The sequence below is a fragment of the Manis pentadactyla genome, chromosome 4, assembly GCF_030020395.1.
Source record: "Manis pentadactyla isolate mManPen7 chromosome 4, mManPen7.hap1, whole genome shotgun sequence".
NCBI classification, from domain to species: domain Eukaryota; kingdom Metazoa; phylum Chordata; class Mammalia; order Pholidota; family Manidae; genus Manis; species Manis pentadactyla.
In genome coordinates, this window is record NC_080022.1 from 76,857,156 (window position 1) to 76,884,331 (window position 27,176).

General features: G+C 37.0%; 1 protein-coding gene across 2 annotated transcripts in view; it reads left to right on the top strand.

Annotated features, from left to right (window-relative positions):
• ZNF326 (zinc finger protein 326) overlaps positions 1 to 27,176 on the top strand; it is a 76,045-nt gene that overhangs the window by 40,447 nt on the left and 8,422 nt on the right. For both annotated transcript variants that reach the window (XM_057500402.1, XM_057500403.1), the window contains 2 exons: positions 1,028 to 1,123; positions 5,276 to 5,465. In XM_057500402.1, the coding sequence (XP_057356385.1) occupies positions 1,028 to 1,123; positions 5,276 to 5,465 (286 nt within the window). The remainder of the gene's footprint in view (positions 1 to 1,027; positions 1,124 to 5,275; positions 5,466 to 27,176) is intronic.

Genomic DNA, 27,176 nt, shown 5'->3' on the forward strand with positions numbered 1-27,176 from the left:
GTTTAAGGATTAGGTTAATTAAGTATAAAAGGCATTTAAAATAGTGCCTGGCACACAGTAAGCATTAAGGAAATCATAGCTGTTGTTAAACTGTTCTTTTTATTGTTCACATTTTTTTAAGTTGGTAGAGAGTATGTTTATGAGTGTGTGTGTGTGTGAGAACAAAAAAGAAAGGAAAAATTTGATTATAACATTTTCTGATGTTTGGGAAAAGTAAATTAAAAACTAGCATTACCAGTTACTATCTATTATATTTTTGAGTAGAATTTACTAAAAAACTCTAGGAAAAATTTTCTGTTTCTTTTTGATTTATGTTTTTCTGCTTCTGTATTGATTGTTTTTTTTTAAAGTCAAATTTACTTCAAATAAAAAATGTTTATATTGTGAGAAATTGTTTGAAAGGCAAATTAAAAAATTTAAATGTTAAAGACTTAAGTGTTAAATATGGCATATCTGTCTTAAATTCATATTTTGTGTTGAATGAATCTCATTTAACTCAGACTTTTAGCCACTTCGAACACATAATCTTTTAAAAATCTTTGTCTTTTCTCTTTTTTGATATTCTCTTGACACCTTTTTGACAACTGAACATTCCATTTTATAACTTTTCCTATTTTGTATGATACAGTCTTATGCCAGCTACAGCGCAGAGGAAGACTAATTACTCTGGCAATGTGAACAATTATTCTTTCTATTTTGATAGCATGAAAATGAATAGTTGGAGTAGTTGGGGCTGGGTTTCGTGGTTGTAGAGTAGAAAGGAGAGACAGCAGTGTCTAGGAGACCTAGACTTACAGTATTTGGTGATTGTTTTTTAATTGAAGCTAATCAACTTCCTGCATCTTCATTGTTTTAATCCATAGGTGATTTAAATTGTGTTCACAGTGAATGTTGCTTTGTAGCTTAATTTAGCAGAAAGCAAATAATTTAAATATCAGGATTTGAGCGTACAATGCCATTTTAATTAGGAAAATATTTTCATTGCATGGTTCTCAAATACCTCAGCTGTATATTCTGTTTTTCATAGGCTTATAAAGAACAAATAAAAAGAGAGAGTGTCTTGACTGCTACAAGCATTCTAAATAACCCAATAGTGAAGGCGCGATACGAACGTTTTGTTAAGGTAAGATTTTGGGGCACACTTTTTAGACTACATTGTAGTATTTTTATAATTAAATGGTGACATAGTAATTGTGATATTTAAGGATAGTACACCATCAGGAAGAATTCTACGTAATATCTTGCATATAGGTAAACATCTTTTTTCCTAATTGTTGGGATTGGTGGTTAGAGGGAGCAATAAACCATTCCTCTCATCTGCTTTCTAGCTCAGTATGATTAGAGAGATACACAGGAGTCTGATAGGAGATCAAAATGTCAGCTTCTTAATTTTTAAGAAAAGGATGACTTGGAAGATATGTTTTAGGTGTGTAATTACTGTGGACCTTCTTAATATTTCACTCCTACATTAGGTAGACTTACCCTCCCCCAACCTATTACTGGTTCAGCTGGACAGCAGCAGGCTTCCTTTGTTTTTCCGCACGGCATAGAACAGACTGGAATGTACTCTTCCTGTTGCTAGGAAAACCCTAAAGAGGGGACCCCAAAGGGATTGAGTTGTGAATGCCCATTTTCATCCAAGCATACTAATTGCATAAGTCATTCTTCTTCCTTGGATAAAAGTTAGATGGAAGGAGGGAGATCAGACATGTGCTTCAGAAAGAGCTCCCTCATGGAATTAGGAAGCCAGGAGAAAGGAGGTTTGCTCCTACTATCAGGAAACTCAGATGTAATTTAGGTATACCTGGCTCACGTTTCTTTCTCAGAACTTTTACCATGTTATTGGGGTAGTACATCTTTACATAAAATTCTTTTTTATGTATTAAGAACATTTCATGTACAAATAAGAACTTAGGAAATGAATAGAAGTTTTAAGAGGTAAGTTTTTGAGTCTTTATAAAATAATCCTTCGTTAAAGTCATCCTAGACTGAAAAGAGCTGTTATGTTGAAGATTTACAAAAGTCTGTTATTTACATTAGTAACAAATATTTATATTATAGATTAGAAAAGTTTTGTTCATTTTGGCTGTTGTGATTAACAGGTACCCTGTGAAGAAGACTAATACATATTTAATGGTCATTAAATCATTCCACAATCAACTGACTTCCAAGCTGAATAAATCTCATTTCTTTGTTCCTTGTTCCTTGTTCCTTGTTCCGATTTGCTGTACTTGTCACTATTGACTACATTCTTGACACAATTCTTTAAAATTGAATGCAGCCCTAACTGAAATTTAATTTTATGGGAGATAGGGCATCAGAAAGATGAGAGCATCAGCTAAATTAGTAAAAACTAGGTTTTTATCCTTACTATGTTACAGATGTTCAAGAAGCTAATGGTTTTATTGATGTATGAAAGTATTTTAATGAGAGAAGAGTACAAATTAGAATTTCTAAGTAGGGTTTCCAGGCTACAATTTGGAGCCACTTCGTGGAATGACAGACATCACTGGTGGGGTGTCTTGCTCATGTGCATATTGTGGAGAAAGTAACTGAACTGAGAAGAACTCGTCTGAAAGGTTGTTACTCTGAACTTGTTCTGTGCACCAGCAGTATTCGCATTGCTTGGGAGTTCATTAGAAATGCAGAGTTTCAGTTCATGTCTAGGTTTATTGAGTAAAAACCTTCATTTTAACAAGACCCCAGTTGATTCACATACATGTTAAAATTCAGGAAGCACTGGTGTCACATAATCAGTGACAGGCTTTTGCCAGCTTTCCTGTTTGCTCTGCTCCTTGCTGCTTCTTCCCAGAGCATCCTTTGCTCACAGCTTTTCTGGTCGTGGCTTAAAACTTACCTTCAAGTGCTCTTAGTCTGACAAAATACCCGGTCTCGTCTTTGTCCCATCAAGATTCTTCCAATTCTCCAGCTGTATCATCTTACCTACTTTCACTCCCTGGCCTGGACACTCATGGTTGACCCTGACAACAGTGGTAACATGGCTAATCTAAAATTCCATATTCTTCCACCACTTCCCAGTTGCCAGCGCTATGCCACCTATGCTTTATTAACTGTCCTGCGGAACATACCATGAAATTGTGCCAGTGCTATGTTAGCCAGATTATCCCTGCACTTTGCATAAGTTAACTTATTAACAATCAATGCAGTGTGCTTCCCACAGTGACTGTTTCAAACCTTCTTTGCTCTTCACCATATTTCATCCTTACTCCTTTCATCTTCCCATATTCTTACCTCTTCTTTTCCTTTCGGGAGATTGAGACCATTACATGTGAACCCAACTCCAGAAGTTTTCTTCTTTCTGTCTTAGATTTCTGTGTTTTTCCCTCACCTTAATTGTTACCTGTTAAGGAAAGTGACTTTTTTTTGCCCTTCATGGGTATTCTTGTTTAACCAGTTCTCTCTCTTTACTTGCATCTGATCTTTTTTCCTGTTTATTATTTTACTGTTTTCCAGTCATGCTTATGAGTTCCCTGAATTAAAAATGACTTAATCTATCCCAGACTTCGGCCTTTTCCCATTTTGTTCTCTCTCCTCTTGTCCTGCTTTGTATTCTTTACTTCCTCTGTATTACGCATTCTTTAACCTAGTCGTTCTCAATTGGAGATGCGTAATTAGAATCTCCTATGAGGCTAAAATCAATAAAAGCTGCCTAGGCCCTTTGTAAGACCTTCTGAATTAGGGTTTCCCAAACTTTTCTGATAAATATCTCCTGAAATGTGTCTTAAATTTGTTGGATACTAGACTTCTTCCCTGGATATTTTGATTCAGGAGGTCTGAGATTGAGTCAGGAATTGTTTTTAGCAAGAGCTCTACTATTGACTAAATGTGGGATCTGAGCCTTTTTCTTTGAGCAGAGGAAATTGTGAAGTCATTCTGGGGCACTCGTTGCAGTCTAACTACATTTACATCACACTTTCGAAACTGCTCTTTCTTTTAAGATTATCAGTGACTTAGTTTTCACATAAGAAATTTTGATGTTTTATTGTTTGTGATTTTAAACATATGAAAGTAAGGGTATCATATAATAAATCCCTCAAGTACCATCACTCAGCTTTAATAATTATCACCTTAGTGACCTTTTTCAGTTATTTTCTCCTGTTACTGTTTGTATCATTTGACACTATTGATCTGTTACTTACGCTTAAAACTTTGTTTTGCCAGATAATATTTTGCCATTCTGGATTTTTAACTGCCTTGAGTATTCCTTTTCCAACTTCTGTCTCCATGTATAGGCATTCTCAATGGGTTTTGTTCTCAGCCTTTTTTCCTATGTGCTTGCCAGCCCCACCCCAGACTATCCCATTTAAGACCCTGGCTCCGCTATTGACTCTGTGCAGGCAGTTTGCAAATCTGAGTGTCTCACTTTGAACTCTTCTCTTCGAGTTGCAAATTCGTAGCTGCTTATTAGACTAAATTTAGACATCTTAAATTCTAATTATATGTAGCATACACCTGCTTCTTTCCCTTCCCCATCCTAATTTATTTACTCTGTTAGTGGTGTCACTACATCTTTTACTTTCCTTTCCCAGGCTTTTAGAGTAGCCCCCTCACTAGGATTTCTTTTGCTACTTCATTTCATCCTGCACATTCCTACCTGGTATATCTTGAAATATAGCACTAGTTTTGTACTGTACTGTTCAACAGCCTTCATTACCTTTTCATTTCTTACTACATTAATGTAGCCTTCTAATATGATCCAGTTTATGAGGCTTAATCCAGATACATAATTCAAATATTTATAAAAAATAATAAAACAAAATTGCATCTGTGAATGTGGAGTGAATTAAAGATTTGTCTACTTTTAAAAGTAGGCATGATAACTAATAGGTACCTGATTTTCATTTGAGTTTTAAAAAGTATTTAATTCTCATTTGAGGTTTTTAAAGGTTTTAAATCCTGCAACAGTAGTACATTGAGTACCAGTGTAATTAAGCTGGAACATATATCTTTGCTTCATATGCTTTGTTTCTACCAAAACCTACATATTTGGCTTTGTCATATATACATATGTAAAGTTAGAAATTCAGTTAAGAAAATACAGCCTTTAAGAATTCTGGTTTATGGAGTATATAGTTGTAACTTTAATAATTTATAGACCCACATTGGTATGAAATAGGTAGTCAAATATTTAATGGTTATTATAAATTAAAATAAAAAGCCACAAATAGTATTTATTTTGAATGATATAGCAAATAAAAATTTCATTAAAAATGAACGTGCTGATTTAAAAAATGATCGTTCCTTGTGTTTTTAGGGTGAGAATCCTTTTGAAATTCAAGATCATACTCAAGATCAGCAAATAGAAGGAGATGAGGAGGAAGAAAAGATTGATGAGCCTATTGAGGACGAGGAGGAGGAAGAAGAGGAAGAAGAGGAGGAAGTAGGGGAAGTAGAAGAAGTAGAAGAAGTAGAAGAAGTGGAGGAAGTTGAGGAAGTAGGAGAAGGTGGAGGAGTAGAGGGAGTGGGAGACATAGAGGAAGGGGGGAACCTGGAGGGAGTGGGGGAGGGGGACACAGTAGGGGAAAGAGAGGCAGTAGGGGAAGGAGAGTGAGTGAAGGAAGGAGAGGCAGTGGGGGAAGGAGAAGTCAAGGGAGACCCTGTTGGCTTCCCTGTTGACCAACCCGAAGAAAATTAAATATAAGGTATTAGATTTAAAAGAAGCTTTACATTTCTGTCCTAATGTGGAAAAGGGTAAGAATTTTAATAGTTTAAAATACGAGAGTTAACACCCATGTTGCATGCATTCCACACGTTAAATTTGTTTTATATTATTTCTAAATGTTTGGCATTTGTTTAATAAAATGAAGGTAAGATTATTTTAGTTTAGTTTTTATAGCTACCAAACTTAGATTCGATAAATTGTTTGTATAATTTTTAAGCTTAATTTTTATTACTTTATTGGTGTTAAGGATAACAGATGTGTATTGTTAGTATATCTAATCATTTGAACTTAAATGCTGCTGTTGGGAGTATATATTCAAGTGTGCATTAAGTTTTGAATACTTACCCTAGAATAGATAAATTGGGCAAGTATTTTGTGCTCTGTGTATTTTTTTACTGCATTGGACATTGAATAACAATTTGCGTTAAGATACGCTTAAAAGCTTTTTGTGACCACGTTTCCCTTTGTAGCAATAAAAGGTTTTTCACAAAATTTCTCTCCCTGGATTAGCAATTTTAAATGAAAGAGTTCATTAATGAATATTTTAATCAGGATTTAATGAGTATTTAAAATGAGGGTTTGCCTTAATGTATGAGTTCTGCTCACATATTTAAAGATGATTGAAAAGACTTGAATTAAAGGAAAAATTTACCTCAATCATATTTTTTTAAAGTGTGACTAAATATTTTTTTAACATATTTCAAATAAAGGTCAGTTTATAACTGACTGTTTATTTTGTTTAATTCATTCCTTTTCTCTGTGCTGTGTCAGATTTTGGAATCTTGAAAATACACTTGAATGCAAATAATTTTTCATAATTGTGCTAGTTCTTTTGTCATGTCAATTTTTGGCTGAAGAACCAAGAAGAAAACTATAATTAAAAAAATATTCTCTTGAATATTTCTCTGCTTTTTAAACTTTATATAAGCTCATATGCTTATATACTCAAAAAGAGAAGATGAGACTGATAGATGATACATTTTCAAAGGACCAGCTATATCACTAAAAAGCAGTACTCATTTCTTTGAATCTTTACTCTGGTCTCTTTTGAGAGGGGAGGAACTCTTTCAGTGAAATTAGCTTCTCAAAATTTTGAGTCATTGATTGAAGGAATATGTGGTTAAATTAGATAATTTTAAGGCACTAAGTGGATGGATATGTAAATGTAGAATTTCACAGATAATATTTTTGCAAGCTTTAAAATACATATAAAGTATGTTTTGGACAATATGGGTTAATTGTTGTGGGCTAGATTTGTTTATCTTTACGCTGGGAAGATCCAACTGACATTTGTTGGGCATTTTTCATACCCCACTTGTAGGGATTTGGAGCCAAGTAAGAGATGGTTAGTTACGACTGGACAAATTTGGCTAGAGTCTGTGTTTGCTTAAACAGGGTTCACAGAGCCTTTGTGCTCAAGAGTTCAAATTTTAATGGTAATAGGACTTAATCAGGACTGTTGTTTCTCCTGTATTATAAATTATTTGTGGAAGGGCTAAGGTAAAAGAATGGATCCTTTTGGGTTTGAATTAGAGGGTTCTTCTGGCACTCAGGATTTTTTCTTAAAAAAGTGTTCTCCGTATTTTGATTGAGATGTGAAACTTTGAGAATACTATATAACAAGAGTCTGTGTACTGACTTGTAAGTAAATGTTTTGGAATGAGAGGTAAGAACATCTAAGTAGTAATTTTTTTGGAAAACGTGTAAAAATTTCTTCAGACTAACTTATTTGCAAGGTATTAGTAAAGTGTATTCTGTGCTTAATTCAGAAAGCCAAGTTTATGTATTTCCTATTGGATAATTTGTAGATAGCCAGTTTAGGTTTTTTCATAGGCAGGTTAATCTTTATGATCCCCAGTGTTTATATTTTTAATACTTTGATGATGAGGATTTGTGTAATATCTTTAATAACCTTTCAACTGATGTCCAAGTATTATATACTTACTAAAAAGCTGAATGAGTAGTTCTGGTAACCAAAGAAATTTGTTTGCAACTTACACAGTTGTTTAAGCCAGATGCTTGGGACTTGTATTTTTTCCCATTGAATCACCTTTTACCTCCAGTTTCTCAGAAAGTTTGTTTTCTATTTCCACAATTTATCTGCCACTCTTATACCTCTTCTGGTACTAAGCCCAGTCCAAGTCTCCATCATCTCTTTCATAGACTGTTGAAATAGCTTACTGACTAGCTTCCCCTCATCCCCTGCTAGATGTAGTTTTCCACACAGAGGTACAATCTTTTAAAAGTGTAGTTCAGATAATGCTTGTCTCCTGCTGCTTTGTGTACCTGTGCAATCCAAATTCCTTGGCATGGCAATCAAGCCTGGCCTTGCTTTCCAACTTTGTATCATGCCATTCTTTTCACCAGCCATGATGGTCTTCCATTAGTTTTAAATGAAGCTCTTCCCTGATTCCAGACCTTCGCACTTCCTGTAATCTAAACTGGTCAGCTTTCCTTGGAAGACTCTTTATCTTTCAGATCACCTTCAATGTTACAAGATGCTTTTCTGAGGAAACTTAAGGGCAGTAGCTCTTAAATTTTTGTAAAAGTGAGGATTTGTGGCCACCTGTGCCCCAGATTATATCACCTTCTTTGGAGATGGTATATATATTTTTTAATTTAAATTTTGTTTTATTTTGATAATCATTAATCTACAATTACATGAGGAACATTATGTTTACTAGACACCCCCCATCACCAAGTCTCCCCCACATACCCCATTGCAGTCTCTGTCCATCAGCGTAGTAAGATGCTATAGAGTCACTACTTATCTGTGTTGTACAGCCCTCCATGTGCCCCCCCCTCATTATACATGCTAATGATAATGCCCCCTTTCTTTTTTCCCCGCCTCATCCCTCCCTTCCCACCCATCCTCCCCAGTCCCTTTCTCTTTGGTAACTGTTAGTCCATTCTTGGGTTCTGTGAGTCTGCTGCTGTTTTGCTCCTTCAGTTTTTTTCTTTGTTCTTATACTTTCACATGAGTGAAATCATTTGATACTTGTCTTTCTCAACCTGGCTTATTTCACTGAGCATAATACCCTCTAGCTCCATCCATGTTGTTGCAAATGGTAGGATTTGTTTTCTTCTTATGGCTGAATAATATTCCATTGTGTATATGTCCTACCTCTTCTTTATCCATTCATCTACTGATGGACACTTAGGCTGCTTCCATTTCTTGGCTATTGTAAATAGTGCTGCGATAAACATAGGGGTGCATCTGTCTTTTTTCAAATTGGGCTGCTGCATTCTTAGGGTAAATTCCTAGGAGTGGAATTCCTGGGTCAAATGGTATTTCTATTTTGAGCTTTTTGAGGAACCTCCATACTGCTTTCCACAGTGGTTGAACTAACTTACATTCCCACCAGCAGTGTAGGAGGGTTCCCCTTTCTCCACAACCTTGCCAACATTTGTCGTTGTTTGTCTTTTGGATGGTGGCGATCCTTACTGGTGTGAGGTGAGAGCTCATTGTGGTTTTAATTTGCATTTCTCTGATGACTAGCGATGTGGAGCAGGAGGTGATGTATTTGTAGTAAGTATCTCAGGTGATTCTGATGTTCATCGTCAGCGATTGCATTTGGAGAACATTCATAGTGCCTTCAAGCAAATTTCTAGTGCCTGCAACTCCCATAAAAAAAGCAGGAGTTTCTGCCCGTTAATATATAAGCATGGGGGATTCTTCACAATAATTTCCAGAAGCATTGGAATGAACTGTTAACAGACTTCTGGGAGTCAGAAAACTGGAACTAGTTCTTGTTTTTATTGTTTTCCCCCATTAGATACTTAATTTTCACAAGCATACCATGAAGTCATAATAGGAATAGCAGTTTTCCCATTATAATAAACTCTCTCTTGTATCAGTCCCCTACTTGAAATCCTTCATTGGCTCTCCATACCAGTCAGTATAACATCCAAACCCTTTTAGTGTGGCATCCATGGCTCTGTGTTTTTCCTTGCCTGGTTCTCCAGTGTTATATCTTAGTCTTAACATTTATATTAACTGCCTGTCCCCATAAATATTTTAAGTTATGATCCTGCTTCAGGAGACAGAGTGATTCCTAGAGTTGCTAAAGTTTGACCATAACCTGTCTACATTATAACACCTGGATATTATATTTATATGTTAATAAATATAAAATATATTTTAAAATTGCATATTATACAATAACTTACTTATATCTTATCTATTATATTTTATAATAACATACTAGTATATAATAGCCAAAAAATCTTTAATCCTTTCTATCCTAAGAATTAGGCGAAAACAGTTACAAAAATTTATGTACTTAAAGTCATGGACATGCAGAAAAAAGAACTACAAAGGCAAATGTTGGTAGTGCATGTTAAAATATATTTGAGAATTCTGTTTTTATTGGCAAGGTTCTTACTGTAGAGGTAGATAGTATCAGGGTATATTTAATTGTTACCAAACTTACATTATTTAACATTTGCTTTGCCTACCAAATTGTCCTTACTTTGAATGCATTTTTTTTTTTTCACTTAAAGATGCAACACATTTTTTAATGGTTCTACATTTCTATAGTACATTGTATTTTGCAAAGCTCTTTTCAACTTCATTTGATCCTCTTGGCCATGAAGTTGAAGTAGGCAGGGCAGTTACTATTATACCCATTCCGTTCTGCAGAAAAAGAAACCAGAGGTCCAGTGCTCTGTCTAGCCCACCACTCTGCTTTATTTTATGCTGCCCAGACCTTGTGCCATCATCCCACCCAGGTCATCCGAGAATCCACTCCTGTAGGCCTCTGAATTCATTGAATTGAGTTCATTAATCACTCACTGAAAAAAGGAACTGAGACATGGTGGGGCATCCAGCATTCACAAGGCATTTTTTTTTTTAACTGAAGGATCGTTGATAAACAATCTTATGTTGGTTTCAAATATACAACACAGTCAGTGGTTCAACAGTTACCCTTATTATATCCTCACCCCCTATAGAGCGGTTACTATTTGTCAATGTAGAAAGGTGTTACAGAATCATTGACAATAATATTCTCTGTGCTGTACTACGGTCCCAGTGACCAACTTTTATTGTGACTGTGAAATATTGTGCCCCTGTATCCCCCTCGTCTTCCCCCACACCTGCCCCAACCCCTCTCCCTTTGTAACCACTAGTCACTTCTCAGAGTCTATGAGTCTACTGCTCTTTTCTTCCTTCTATTTTGCTTTGTTTTTATATTCCTCAAATAAGTGAAGTCATATGGTATTTGTCTTGCACTGCCTGGCTTATTTCACTAAGCTGCAAACATTTTTTTTGTATGTGTAAATATATAAGTAAAATTTACCATCTTAACCATTTTTGAGAGTACAATAGAGGCATTAATGACAAGTAAACTTTTGATTACACTTTGGCATCCGTTGTAGTTTTGCTGATGGACAGAAAATGGAGTAGTTATGCTGGTAGAAGTGTTAGTCCATGTGACAGTTACAGTTCAGATTATAAATTAACAATTTGACTTTATTTGGTAAGTATAGTCCCTACCCTGATAGCTGGATCTCCATTTGGTATACAAACAAAATTACAGAGCCTGCAAGACTAGAGGGCAGATTTTTGGCAGTTGTAAATTCAGTTAGTACTGCCATGATTTGGGGCCTTCTCAGAAACAGTAATATTAGTCTTTTCCCACTCCACCCTACCCTGCCTCCTGATTTTCCTATTTTTGTTTGTTTTGAAAAATTAAAAAGAAGTTGTATATTAGGGGTAAGGTTGAGGTAGTGTTGATGGTGACAGGAGATGACCCCCCTTTTGACTGAAAGTATGGAAGGGAACTGTAAGCAGCTTAGTTATTAGACGCAAAAAAGTGTGAATTGGGGGAGCATTTCAGATCAAAATGGCATACGTGATTCAAGTCATCTTCTAAAGTTCTCTTAAAATTACAGAAGACAAGCAATGATAAAAAACTACAGTAATGAACTCATAATCACACTGGAAAGACAACAAGGATGCTGTGAGACATTTCTAGTTATAAAACAGGAATCTCGATCTTGTTGAAGCAAAGAGAGCCACATACTTGTACAGATGAAAATTAAGGAATTACCTCCATGTTAGTGGTGGCTGTAGTATGGTAGGCCAAGTTTTTTTTAAAGGATTGAATAGTTACGCTATGCCTTGGCTCAGAGCTGTTGGTCCATAGCATTTCTCCAAGCTTAGCCCTAACACAGCTTGCTATTTGCCAGATGGAGTAGACTTCTGATAGGGTAGATTCCTAGAGCATATTTTATAGGGGTCATCAAAGTGTGGCCCCTGTGCTTTGTGGATATCACAAGGAGCTTTGATTCCTCATACTTAGAAAATAGGCAAACAAAGCAAAGCCTGGTGGCTGTCCATTTCCCATTTTTCCCTCTGACTTCTTCTCCCTCTTTCCTCCACAGTTAAAATGCTAGGTTCCCTGTAATCAGAATCTACCAGAGAATTTCACTCCCCCCACTGAGAAAATAAACTCCAAGTAACAATACTGAAAAATCTAATAATGGGCAAACTATCATATACAAGCCTCCTGTTTTTGTATGGGTTCTACATTTGTAAAGGGTTGTAGAAAGAAAAAAGAAAAGGGAGATACCTAATGTGGCCCTCAAAACCTAAGACACTGGCCCCTTATAGAAAAAGTTTGCTGATTCCCAGGTTCTCATTTACCAATACAGACAGACAACCCAGAAGCAGCAAACATTAAAGGAAAAGAGCAACATGAAAGATAGGCAGTAAACTTAAGCAGAACTGATTCCTGGGGAACCAATGTAGGAAAAGAACTTTAGAATAAGTATAATTAGTATTATGTGTTATAATAATTAGTTTTGTTATATAATGCTTAGATACATTATGTATCAATCTTCAAAGAGATTTTAAAGGTTATCACATTAACTTAAAAATGCAAATTGCTATGAAAAATATCTTGGAAATAAAAAACAGTTGCTAAATAAAAATCTTTATTTTAGGCTAAGTAATTGAATAAATATGACTGAAAATCAAATTACTGAGCTAGAATTTTGAGCTGAAGGATACTCCCAAAATTGTATAAGAAGCGGTCAGATAGATAGACAATATGAGAAAAGAGGCATAGAAGATCCAGGTGAATACCGTCCAGTAAAAATTAAACTTCATGAGGTTAGAAGCCATATTATAGAGAATTGACCACTGAATATTCTGCAGATATCATAGTGCCTGGCACAGGGTAAGTGCTCAATAAACATTTTTGAATGAATGTATGTATATATGTATGTACAGGCCTTCCAGGAGGTGAGAACAGAAAACAGTGGAGAGAAAAAAAAAACTTCTGAAAGACTGACCTCTTATTAAAAGGCCTAAGTACAGAAAAAACAATGAAAAAGAGACACTTAAAATCCTGACAAAATTTATGTAACCCCAGGAAATAAAGCAATCTTCAAAATGTCTGAATAGAAACTTATAAAGGGAAAAGAATCACATTGTTCTCAGGCTTCTCATCTGTGCATTGGGATGCTAGAAGATTATTAAAGTTATGAGGGAAGTTAATTGAATTCTATCTTGAGTCAAACATCATTTTAAGAGCGAGGGCACAGTAAAGAAATTATCTGATGAAAACTTGACGAGAAACTGGCAAGTTGCAGTCATAGCTAAGCATTTGAACAGCTCTTACTAGGTGAAGAGAGTTCAAAGGTGAGGACATGGGTGTTGAATCATAGAATTCAAAAACTTTAATATAGTGTTTGTTTTGATACACCATGAGAAGATGAGCATGAAGCAGAACACAGATCATACAGGCTCCATCCTATTATCACAGTGCTATAAACTAGAAATTAACAGTGGATAGCAGGCAATAAAAATCTAATTAAATATGAAACACTTTCTAATGCTTGTATTAGAAATAAAAATTTACAAAATTTTAAGAAAATTCATATTTAAGCTGTATCAAATTCAGGATTCTGAAACACTTCTCAGTTTGGTCTCTGAGGCTTAGCATAACCATTATTCCAGAATATTGTCCATCAAAGATGACCATAAACCAATCTCATTTAAGAACAAATGTAATCATTGAAAAAGACATTAGCAATTAAGTTTAAAAAATGCAACATGGCAAGTAGGGTTTATCCAAAGAATACAACAAAGTCTATTAATGCAATGCATTAAGGTACATATTACTGTACCTTAAAAGGCAGATTGAGAATAAAATAAAAGTGATAATCTCCACACATGCTGGGAAAACATTTCCTAAAATTTAACATGCCAGATTTAAATCTTGACAGGCAAGGACTAGAAAGAAACCTTTTTAATTTGGCTGAGGACATCTACCAGAGACCTTCAGCAAACATCTACATTCAATGCTGGATCAAGCCTGCTGGCTATAGAAAAATTACTTAAAACAGAAATACTAGGAGAGACAACACAATCATTATTTCAGGAAATGTGATTGTCGAGAATCTATTGAAAAACTATTAGAAATAGTAAAATAGTTTTGTTTAATAGTTAATAAAAAATCTTTAGTTTTCTGTAGACTAGTATCAGCCATTTGGAAATGTAATTTAAAAATTGTATGTGCAGTAAAAATCTGGACTACCCTCTCTAGGAATAAACTTAACGGGAAAAGTGCAAGATCCATGTGAGGAAAACTACACTTTAACGAAGGGAACAAAATGCCTGAATACATAAACATTCTACCTTCCTGTTTGTAAACTCAGCGTTGTCCAGATGTCTATCTTCAAGTGAATTCACAAATTGATCACAATTTCAGTGTGATTTTCTTCCTTAGAACTAGTGTGGGCTGTGAGAGAAAGTTAAAAGTAACAGTGGCGTAAGATCGCAATGTTTTCAATATAAAAGTTCAGATGGGCACTGCAGGGCTGGTGGTTCCTTCACAAGTGTCAGAGACCAAGTCTCCCTCTGTATGGTTCTGCCGACTTCAAAGCTTGTAATCTCCAGTCATCCTGTCTATATTCCAGCCAGTGGAGAGGAAGAAAAAGTCACACACCTTCACTTTAAGCACAGGTCCCAGAGATCGCACATACATTTTTACTAAACCTATTGCTTAAAACAGCCATATGAACATACCTGCCAAGAAGACGGGGAACTATTTATTCTACATGGCCATGTTCCTCGCTAAAAAGCAGGAGTTACGTTATAGGAGAGGGGAAATGCGTATTACGGTACTACCAGCAGTACAGACACCTCAGAGAGATTGCAGATTTGGTCCAAATCATTGCAATAAAAAATACTGCAATAAAGCAGGTCAAAATTTTTTGGCTTCCCAATGCATATGAAAGTTATGTATATACTATATTAGCAATAGAATTACCTGAAAAACAAGTTCATACCTTAATTAAAAAATACTTTATTGCTAAAAAAATAATAACCATCACCTGAACTCTCAGCAAATTAATCTTTTTCCCGGTGGAGGTTCTTGCCTTGGTTTGATGACTGCTGAATGATCAGGGTGGTGGTTGCTGAAGGTTGGGGTGGTTGTGGCAACTTCTTAAAATAAAACAATAATGAAGTTTGCTGTATTGATTGATTTAACCTTGATGAATGAGTTCTCTCTAGTATGTGATGCTGTTTGATAACACTTTATCCACAGAACTTCTTTCAAAATTGGAGTCAGTTTTCTCAAACCCTACTGGTTTATCAACTAAGTTTAATAATAATATTCTAAGTCCTTTGTTGTCATTTCAGCAATCTTCACCAGGAGTAGATTTCATCTCATGAAATCACTTTCTTTGCTCATGCATAAGAAGCAACTCATCTGTGAAAGTTTTATCCTGAGATTGCAACAATTCAATCATTCTACAGGCTTAACTTCTCATTCTAGTTCTTGTGCTATTTCTACCACACCTGAAGTGAGTGACTTCCTCCACTGAAGTCTTGAACCCCTCAGTCATTCATGAGGGTGAAATCATCTTCCAGACTGCTGTTAATGTTGATATTTTGACTTCTTCCCATGGATCATCAGTGTTCTTAATGGCATCTGGAGTAGTAAATCTTTTCCAGAAGGTTTTCAATTTACTTTGCCCAGGTCCATCACAGGAATCACTATCTATGGCAGCTATAGCCTTAGTGCATTTCTTAAAAATAGGACTTAAAAGTTCAAAGACTTCTTAATCCAAGAGCCACAGAATGGGTGTGTTACCAGGCATGAAAACAACATGAGCTTGATTGTGCATTGCCACGAGAGCATTTGAGTGCCCAGATGTATTATCAATGAGCAATAATATTTTGAAAGGAATCTTTTTTTCCTGAGTAGTAGGTCTCAACAGTGAGATTAAAATATTCAGTAAACCATGAGCTGTCATCTAGGCTTTGTTGTTGCTCTTACAGAGAGCAGGCAGAGAGACTTGGCATAATTCTGAGGGCCCTAGGGTTTTTGGTATGGTAAATGAGCATTGGCTTCAACTCAAGAGTCACCAGCTGCATTAGCCTCTAAGAAGAGAGTCAGCCTGTTGTTTGGAACTTTGAAGCCAGACATTGACTTCTCCTTTCTAGCTATGAAAGTCTAAGATGGCATCTTTGCTCAATAGAAGGCTGTTTCGTCTACATTGAAAAATGTAGTCACTTCATTATCTTAGCCAGATCTGGATAACTTGCTGCAGTTTCTACATCAGCACTTGCTGCTTCACCTGGTACTTTTATGTTACAAAGATGGCTTCTTTAAACCTCATGACCAACTTCAGCGAGCTTCAAACTTTTCTTCTGCAGCTTCCTCACCTCTCTCGCCCTCCTAGAATTAAAGAAAGGCCTTGCTCTGGATTAGGTTTTGGCTTAAGGAAATGTGACTGGTCTGATCTCTCCAGACCACTTTCTGCATATCAGCAGTAAGGCTGTGTTGCTTTTTACTCACTTGTGTGTTTCACTGTATTAGCACTTTGAATTTCCTGCAAGAACTTTTCCTTTGCATTCACAACTTGGCTACCTGTTTGGCACAGGAGGCCTGGTTTTAGCCTATCAGTTTTTGACAAGCCTTCTCCACTAGGCTTAATCATTCTTGGCTTTTGATTTTAAAGTGAGAGATATATGACTCTTCCTTTGACTTAGACACTAAAGGCCATTGTAGTGTTTTAAATTGGCCTAATTGTAATAGTATCATGTCCCAGGGAATAGGGAAGAATTGGTGGAGCACTTGAAACACACAACATTTATTGATTAGGTTCGCTGTCTTGTGTGGATGCAGTTCATGGTGCCCCAAAACAATTATAATAGTAACATCATAGGTCACCAATCATAGATCACCATAAAAAAGTAATAATAAAGTTTGAAATATTGTGAGAATTGCCAAAATGTGACACAGAGACATAAAGTGAGCAAGTGCTGTTGAAGAAATAGTATAGATAGACTGACTTAATGCAGTGTTGCCATTTACAAATCTTCAGTATGTAAAAAATGCAATATATGTGAAGCACAATACAGCACAGCACAATCAAACAAGCTATGCCTGTACAGGCCATGCAAGCGGTTCAGAAATTCATGTGCAAAGTAAATAACCAAACGCAAACTTAAAAAAGAAAACAATGAGGAGAATCTGGCTTATGTTTCTTGGTAAATATGTAGAGCAAAACTGACAATATATCAAGGATAAGTAGGTAAATTGAACAATGAAACAAAGAAACAGACTCTTGTAATGTAGATACACAGTATATAAAAAGATACCATTTTGAATCATGGGTAAAATATCAAATAGCCCATGAATGATTGGAACACAGTAGAATAGTCACACTGGGGAAACACATGCTGTGTCATACTATGCACAAAAATAAATTTAAAGTGGTTTAAAGATATAAATGCAAAAATAACCCATACAAGTACTAAACAAAATGTAGGAAAATCATAATTTGGGGGTGGAGGTCTTTCTAAGCAAGACAAACCACAGGAGACAAAAATATTGGCAAATTTGATAAAGAGTATTGCAAGTGAAAGACCCCCTAAGCAAAGTTGAAAGCAGGGGACCACGGGGAGAAAAATACCTGCAGCATGTGTAGGAGACCATAAATTAAGTCAAAAAAGAGCTAAATATTAAAAGATTTATAATAACCACTTTTGTTGGGGAAACCAGGCCCTCTCCCAGATGGTTGATGGCTGAATAAATTTTTTCACCTTATTTGGAGGGCAATTTGGAAGTAACTCACCAAATTTAAAACGCATATGCTATTTGACCCAGCCATTCCACCTATAAATAGCTTTTCATTTACCTGAGAGCACAAATGCCTAAAATGCACATAAATACAAAGGTAAGTTACTTCATCTATTCTTTTTTTCTTTTTTTGTAGATAATTATTTTTTATTGAAGGGTAGTTTACACAGTATTACATTACATTAGTTTCAGGTGTACAACACAGTGATTCAACATTTATATACATGATAATTCTAGGTACCAGCTATCACCATACCAAGTTGTTACAATATTTTGACTATATTCCTTATGCTATACATTACATCCCGGTTACTTATTTATTTTACAATTGGAAGTGTGTACTTTTTTTTTTTTTTTTTGGTGAGGGCATCTCTCATATTTATTGATCAAATGGTTGTTAACAACAATTAAATTCTGTATAGGGGAGTCAATGCTCAATGCACAATCATTACTCCACCCCAAGCCTAATGTTCGTCAGTCTCCAATCTTCTGAAGCATAACAAGTTCTTACATGGAGAACAAATTCTTACATAGTGAATAAGTTACATGGTGAACAATACAAGGGCAGTCATCACAGAAACTTTCGGTTTTGCTCATACATTATGAACTATAAACAGTTCAAATATGAATAGTCATTTGATTTTTATACTTGATTTATATGTGGATACCACATTTCTCCCTTTATTATTATCATTATTTAATAAAATGCTGAAGTGGTAGGTAGATACAAGATAAAGGTAGAAAACATAGTTTAGTGTTGTAAGAGAGCAAATGTAGGTGATCAGGTGTGTGCCTGTAGACTATGTGTTAATCCAAGCTAGACAAGGGCAATAAAACATCCACGTATGCAGAAGATTTCTCTCAGAATGGGGGGGTGAGGTTCTAAGCCTCACCTCTGTTGATCTCCAATTTCTCACCTGATGACCCCCCTGCGACTGTGCTTGTCTTAGGTTGTTCCTCCCTTGAGGAATCTTACCCGTCTCTGGCTAACCAGTCATCTTCCGGGGCCATACAGGGAAATGTAAAGTTGGTAAGTGAGAGAGAAGCCTTATTGTTTGAAATGGTTAACTTTTTACTTCTTTGCATATTCATGCCCTGTAGCTTCTATGCCCAGCATTTGTCTTGAGGTATCTTTACCACTTGGAAGAATTATGATACTCGGTAAATTTGATATGAGGCACAAATTCTATTTAAGGGTTGTAAGTAGGAAGGAAGAAGAAAAGCTATAGAAGTAGCAGGTGGAAGAAAACATGGGAAGATTGATTATTTCTTTGACATATCTTCTTGTAGAGTAACTTAAGCATGTATAGGTTTTAAACTACTACTTAAATTGCACACACATTAACATAATAGAAGTATAGTTACATAACCAAAGCATACCTGTAATTACCAGCCATCTCCAGTGAAACCAAGAAAACCAGTTAGGCACCTTAGGCATTTGTGAAAACTTATCTATGATATGGTGGATATTGTCCAACTGAACTTGAACAGTCTGAGAGAAATCAGACAAATTAAAACAACCCATTCCTGGGGACTGTTCACATCCCATATGTTCTTTTAACAGTAAATAGTCTGTAGTTGTAAGATTTTGGAGCGCTACAATTTGCACTTCTCCTAATTCTTGGTTGAGTTCCGACAGTATAGATCCAGTCAAATTTGTTGTTTTACTGTATGCACAGGCCAGCTTAGATATCTCCTTCTTCATTCCCATGGCAAGTCCAGGAACTGGTGGGATGAGTGCATCTACAGCTGTAGCAGTGCGTGGATCTGGGGTTTTTTTGATGATCATCTTCTGGCATGAATCTTCCAGAGAGTGCTGATGTTGGAAGTTCTTTTTCATATCGTATCTTAGTTCATTTTCGGGGTAGCCCAATTAGGCTTAGATCCTCTGTATAAACACAAACAGACCCTTTGCCTACACTTTTATTTGCCCTTTATACCCTTGTGTAGAACTCATTGGAGGTTACCAGACAGGAACTGCCTTTTTTTTTTCCTTTTTTTTTTGGTATCACTAGTCTACACTTACATGACGAATATTATGTTTACTAGGCTCTCCCCTATACCAGGTCCCCCTATCAACCCCTTTACAGTCACTGTCCATCAGCATAGCAAAATGTTGTAGAATCACTACTTGCCTTCTCTGTGTTGTACAGCCCTCCCCTTTCTCCCGCCCCCCATGCATGCTAATCTTAATACCCCCCTACTTCTCCCCCCCCTTTATCCCTCCCTACCCACCCATCCTCCCCAGTCCCTTTCCCTTTGGTACCTGTTAGTCCATTCTTGAGTTCTGTGATTCTGCTGCTGTTTTGTTCCTTCAGTTTTTCCTTTGTTCTTATATTCCACAGATGAGTGAAATCATTTGGTATTTCTCTTTCTCCGCTTGGCTTGTTTCACTGAGCATAATACCCTCCAGCTCCATCCATGTTGCTGCAAATGGTTGGATTTGCCCTTTTCTTATGGCTGAGTAGTATTCCATTGTGTATATGTACCACATCTTCTTCATTCATCTATCGATGGACATTTAGGTTGCTTCCAATTCTTGGCTATTGTAAATAGTGCTGCGATAAACATAGGGGTGCACTGATCTTTCTCATACTTGATTGCTGCATTCTTAGGGTAAATTCCTAGGAGTGCAATTCCTGGGTCAAATGGTAAGTCTGTTTTGAGCATTTTGATGTACCTCCATACTGCTTTCCACAATGGTTGAACTAACTTACGTTCCCACCAGCAGTGTAGGAGGGTTCCCCTTTCTCCACAGTCTCACCAACATTTGTTGTTTGTCTTTTGGATGGCAGCCATCCTTACTGGTGTGAGGTGATACCTCATTGTAGTTTCAATTTGCATTTCTCTGATGATTAGCGATGTGGAGCATCTTTTCATGTGTCTGTTGGCCATCTGTATTTCTTTTTTGGAGAACTGTCTGTTCAGTTCCTCTGCCCATTTTTTAATTGGGTTATTTGTTTTTTGTTTGTTGAGGCGTGTGAGCTCTTTATATATTCTGGATGTCAAGCCTTTATCGGATGTGTCATTTACAAATATATTCTCCCATACTGTAGGGATCCTTCTTGTTCTATTGATGGTGTCTTTTGCTGTACAGAAGCTTTTCAGCTTAATATAGTCCCACTTACTCATTTTTGCTGTTGTTTTCCTTGCCCGGGGAGATATGTTCAAGAAGAGGTCACTCATGTTTATGTCTAAGAGGTTTTCGCCTATGTTTTCTTCCAAGAGTTTAATGGTTTCATGGCTTACATTCAGGTCTTTGATCCATTTTGAGTTTACTTTTGTATATGGGGTTAGACAATGGTCCAGTTTCATTCTCCTACATGTAGCTGTCCAGTTTTGCCAGCACCACCTGTTGAAGAGACTGTCATTTCGCCATTGTATGTCCATGGCTCCTTTATCAAATATTAATTGACCATATATGTCTGGGCTAATGTCTGGATTCTCTAGTCTGTTCCATTGGTCTGTGGCTCTGCTCTTGTGCCAGTACCAAATTGTCTTGATTACTATGGCTTTATAGTAGAGCTTGAAGTTGGGGAGTGAGATCCCCCCTACTTTATTCTTCTTTCTCAGGATTGCTTTGGCTATTCGGGGTCTTTGGTGTTTCCATATGAATTTTTGAATTATTTGTTCCAGTTCATTGAGGAATGTTGCTGGTAGTTTCATAGGGATTGCATCAAATCTGTATATTGCTTTGGGCAGGATGGCCATTTTGACGATATTAATTCTTCCTAGCCACGAGCATGGGATGAGTTTCCATCTGTTAGTGTCTCCTTTAATTTCTCTTAAGAGTGAGTTGTAGTTTTCAGAGTATAAGTCTTTCACTTCTTTGGTTAGGTTTATTCCTAGGTATTTTATTTTTCTTGATGCAATTGTGAATGGAGTTGTTTTCCTGATTTCTCTTTCTGTTGGTTCATTGTTAGTGTATAGGAAAGGCACAGATTTCTGTGTATTGATTTTGTATCCTGCAACTTTGCTGTATTCTGATATCAGTTCTAGTAGTTTTGGGGTGGAGTCTTTAGGGTTTTTTATGTACAGTATCATGTCATCTGCAAATAGTGACAGTTTAACTTCTTCTTTACCAATCTGGATTCCTTGTATGTTTTTGTTGTGTCTGATTGCCGTGGCTAGGACCTCCAGTACTATGTTAAATAACAGTGGGGAGAGTGGGCATCCCTGTCTAGTTCCCGATCTCAGAGGAAATGCTTCCAGCTTCTCACTGTTCAATATAATGTTGGCTGTGGGTTTATAATATATGGCCTTTATTATGTTGAGGTACTTGCCCTCTATACCCATTTTGCTGAGAGTTTTTATCATGAATGGATGTTGAACTTTGTCAAATGCTTTTTCAGCATCTATGGAGATGATCATGTGGTTTTTGTCTTTCTTTCTGTTGATGTGGTGGATGATGTTGATGGACTTTTGAATGTTGCACCATCCTTGCATCCCTGGGATGAATCCCACTTGGTCATGGTGTACGATGGTTTTGATGTATTTTTGAATTCGGTTCGCTAAAATTTTGTTGAGTATTTTTGCGTCTACGTTCATCAGGGATATTGGTCTGTAGTTTTCTTTTTTGGTGGTGTCTTTGCCTGGTTTTGGTATTAGGGTGATGTTAGCTTCATAGAATGAGTTTGGGAGTATCCCTTCCTCCTCTATTTTTTGGAAAACTTTAAGGAGAGTGGGTATTATGTCTTCCCTGTATGTCTGATAAAATTCTGAGGTAAATCCATCTGGCCCCGGGGGTTTAGTTCTTTGGTAGTTTTTTGATTACCGCTTCAATTTCGTTGCTGGTAATTGGTCTGTTTAGATTTTCTGTTTCTTCCTGGGTCAGTCTTGGAAGGTTGTATTTTTCTAGGAAGTTGTCCATTTCTTCTAGGTTTCCCAGCTTGTTAGCATATAGGTTTTCATAGTATTCTCTAATAATTCTTTGTATTTCTGTGGGGCCCGTTGTGATTTTTCCTTTCTCGTTTCTGATACTGTTGATTTGTGTTGACTGTCTTTTCCTCTTAATAAGTCTGGCTAGAGGCTTATCTATTTTGTTTATTTTTCTCAAAGAACCAGCTCTTGGTTTCATTGATTTTTGCTGTTGTTTTATTCTTCTCAATTTTATTTATTTCTTCTCTGATCTTTATTATGTCCCTCCTTCTGCTGACCTTAGGCCTCATCTGTTCTTCTTTTTCCAATTTCAATAATTGTGACATTAGACCATTCATTTGGGATTGTTCTTCCTTTTTTAAATATGCTTGGATTGCTATATACTTTCCTCTTAAGACTGCTTTTGCTGTGTCCCACAGAAGTTGGGGCTTAGTGTTGTTGTTTTCATTTGTTTCCATATATTGTTGAATCTCTATTTTGATTTGGTCATTGATCCATTGATTATTTAGGAGCGTGTTGTTAAGCCTCCATGTGTTTGTGAGCCTCTTTGCTTTCTTTGTACAGTTTATTTCTAGTTTTATGCCTTTGTGGTCTGAAAAGTTGGTTGGTAGGATTTCAATCTTTTGGAATTTTCTGAGGCTCTTTTTGTGGCCTAGTATGTGGTCTATTCTGGAGAATGTTCCATGTGCACTTGAGAAGAATGTATATCCTGTTGCTTTTGGATGTAGAGTTCTATAGATGTCTTTTAGGTCCATCTGCTCTACTGTGTTGTTCAGTGCTTCCGTGTCCTTACTTATTTTCTGCCCGGTGGATCTATCCTTTGGGGTGAGTGGTGTGTTGAAGTCTCCTAGAATGAATGCATTGCAGTCTATTTCCCCCTTTAGTTCCGTTTGTATTTGTTTCACATATGCTGGTGCTCCTGTGTTGGGTGCATATATATTTAGAATGGTTATATCGTCTTGTTGGACTGAGCCCTTTATCATTATGTAGTGTCCTTCTTTATCTCTTGTTACTTTCTTTGTTTTGAAGTCTATTTTGTCTGATATTAGTACTGCAACCGCTGCTTTCTTCTCGGTGTTGTTTGCTTGAAATATGTTTTTCCATTCCTTGACTTTTAGTCTGTACATGTCTTTGGGTTTGAGGTGAGTTTCTTGTAAGCAGCATATAGATCGGTCTTGCTTTTTTATCCATTCTGTTACTCTGTGTCTTTTGATTGGTGCATTCAGCCCATTAACATTTAGGGTGACTATTGAAAGATATGTACTTATTGCCATTGCAGGCTTTAAATTCGTGGTTACCAAAGGTTCAAGTTTAGCCTCTTTAGTATCTTACTGCCTAACTTAGCTCACTTATTAAGCTGTTATATACACTGTCTGGAGATTCTTTTCTTCTCTCCCTTCTTATTCCTCCTCCTTGATTCTTCATATGTTGTGTGTTTTGTGCTGTGCTCTTTCTAGGAGTGCTCACATCTAGAGCAGTCCCTGTAAGATGTTCTGTAGGGGTGGTTTGTGGGAAGCAAATTCCCTCAGCTTTTGTCTGTCTGCGAATTGTTTAATCTGACCATCATATTTGAATGATAGTCGTGCTGGATACAGTATCCTTGGTTCAAGGCCCTTCTGTTTCATTGTATTAAATATATCATGCCATTCTCTTCTGGACTGTAGGGTTTCTGTCGAGAAGTCTGATGTTAGCCTGATGGGTTTTCCTTTATAGGTGACCTTTTTCTCTCTAGCTGCCTTTAAAACTCTTTCCTTGTCCTTGATCTTTGCCATTTTAATTATTATGTGTCTTGGTGTTGTCCTCCTTGGATCCTCTCTGTTGTGGGTTCTGTGTATTTCCGTGGTCTTTTCGATTATTTCCTCCCCCAGTTTGGGGAAGTTTTCAGCAATTATTTCTTCCAAGATACTTTCCATCCCTTTTCCTCTCTGTTCTTCTTCTGGTACCCCTATAATACGGATATTGTTCCTTTTTAATTGGTCACACAGTTCTCTTAATATTGTTTCATTCCTGGAGATCCTTTTATCTCTCTCTTTGTCAGCTTCTATGCGTTCCTGTTCTCTGGTTTCATTTCCGTCAATGGCCTCTTGCATCCTATCCATTCTGCTTATAAACCCTTCCAGAGTTTGTTTCATTTCTGTAATCTCCTTCCTGGCATCTGTGATCTCCCTCCGGACTTCATCCCATATCTCTTGTGTATTTCTCTGCATCTCTGTCAGCATGTTTATGATTCTTATTTTGAATTCTTTTTCAGGAAGACTGGTTAGGTCTGTCTCCTTCTCTGGTGTTGACTCTGTGATCTTTGTGTGCCTGTAGTTCTGCCTTTTCATGGTGATAGGAATAGTTTGCAGAGCTGGGATGAGTGACGGCTGGAAGAACTTCCCTTCTTGTTGGTTTGTGGCCCTCCTCTCCTGGGAGAACAGCGACCTCTAGTGGCTTTTGCTGGGCAGCTGCGCGCAGACAGGGTTTCTGCTTCCTGCCCGGCTGCTATGGAGTTTATCTCCGCTGTTGCTGTGGGCGTATCCTGGCTCGGGCAGCTACTCCAAAGTGGTGGAGTCGCGTTGGAGGGGGAGTGGCCTGGAGGCTATTTATCTCCGTAAGGGGCCTCCCTGTTCCCTGCAGCCCAGGGGTTAGGGTGCCCAGAGATCCCCAGATTCCCTACCTCTGGATTAAGTGTCCTGCCCTGCCACTTTAAGACTTCCAAAAAGCACCTGCCAAAACAAAACGACCAGAAAAAAAAGAAAAAAAAAATTTTTTTTAATTAAAAAAAAAAACGTGGCCGCTCGTTTTTCTTTATTCTCCGGCGTCAGCCTCAGGCATCTGCTCACTGGTCTTGCTGTCCTGTTTCCCTAGTATTGGGGTCCCTATCCCTTTAAGATTTCCAAAAAGCGCTCGCCAAAACAAAACAGAAAAAAAATAAATAAATAAAAATGGTTGCTCACTTTTCTGGTGTCCTCCGGCGCCAGGCCTCCAGTGCCCACTCACTGTTCTTGCTGCCCTGTTTCCCTAGTATCCAGGGACTCCCTCACACGCACTGTGTCTGCACTCTGGCCCGGATGGCTGGGGCTGGGTGTTCAGCAGTCCTGGGCTCCGTCTCCCTCCCGCTCTGCCTGCTCTTCTCCCGCCGGGAGCTGGGGGGAGGGGCGCTCGGGTCCCGCGGGGCCGGGGCTTGTATCTTACTCCCTTCGCGAGGCTCTGGGTTCTCTCAGGTGTGGATGTGGTCTGGATATTGTCCTGTGTCCTCTGGTCTTTATTCTAGGAAGATTTGTCTTTGTTATATTTTCATAGATATATGTGGTTTTGGGAGATTTCCAATACTCTACTCACTCCGCCATCTTGGCTCCCTCCGACCTCATCTGTTCTTTAAGTGTACTGAGGCTAATGCTTTTTTACTATTACCAAAAGATGTCAAAAGAAAGGCTTTTATGCAAAAATACCACCTGACTGACAGCAATGTAAGATTTCCTCAATTGTAAGATGCATACCAGCCCCAGAGGGCAGAGAATGTGCGGAAAAAGGAGTGTCTAAGCATTGCTGGAGCATGCCTGAAAGAATGGTCTTTGCAGCATTAATTCAAATTGGAAACAACCTAAATATTCAGCAATAAGGGGAATAATTACATCATGGTAAAGTTGAATACTCTTATAGCTATTAGAAAGGATGAGAGTGATCTGTGTTTTGACATGGAAAAATCTCTTAAGATACATAGTTAAGAGGATAAACGTAGTACAATATGTATAGAGTTTCACTTAGAGAATCTATATATGTATATATGTAAATATGTAAATTCTGAACTATATGTATAGAATGAATATTTTAAAAAATAAAAGTAATATATTTACGTAGAAAAAAGTCTGAAAGGATACATAAAGAGTGTTTTACATGTGAGGGAGGAAATTACATTGGGAAAGAGGTAACTTAAAAAAATTCTACCTTTTTTGTGTTTTAATAATGATGTAATCATGTATCATTATAATGTAAATGCTTAAGAATCTAAACAATTCTTATTAGAGAAATACAAAGAATAAAAAAACCCTAGAATACAATCACCCAGATAATAGTACTATTAACTGTTTTTGTGTATTTCCTTTCAATCTGTTTTTCTTTGCAGCTCAGTAGATGTTAGTAACTGTTCCTGTGGTAGGAAAAATAAGAAGAGCAGATTTAGGTGAGGAAGATGATAAATCAACTTGGGTGCATGTTAAGTTAGTTTTGCCCATGGGGCACTGAAATGGTGATATCAAGTAAGCAACTGGCATGGAGCTTAGAGGAGCTCATGATCAACAGAATGCTTTCTCTTTCAACTGGTGAATTTTAATATGTGTCGGACACAAATAAAAATGTAACTTCTGTGGCATCACAGTTTAACACAGCTTTATTAGCCTTGGGATTCAAGATCTTCCTGCCCTGCTGTTCCCCACCCCCTACCCAGCTGTACTATTTTCCAGTTCAGTCCGTCTTGGGAAAAATATTTAAATTAAAAAAAGCCGTTTTCTCATCTATAAAATGAAAAT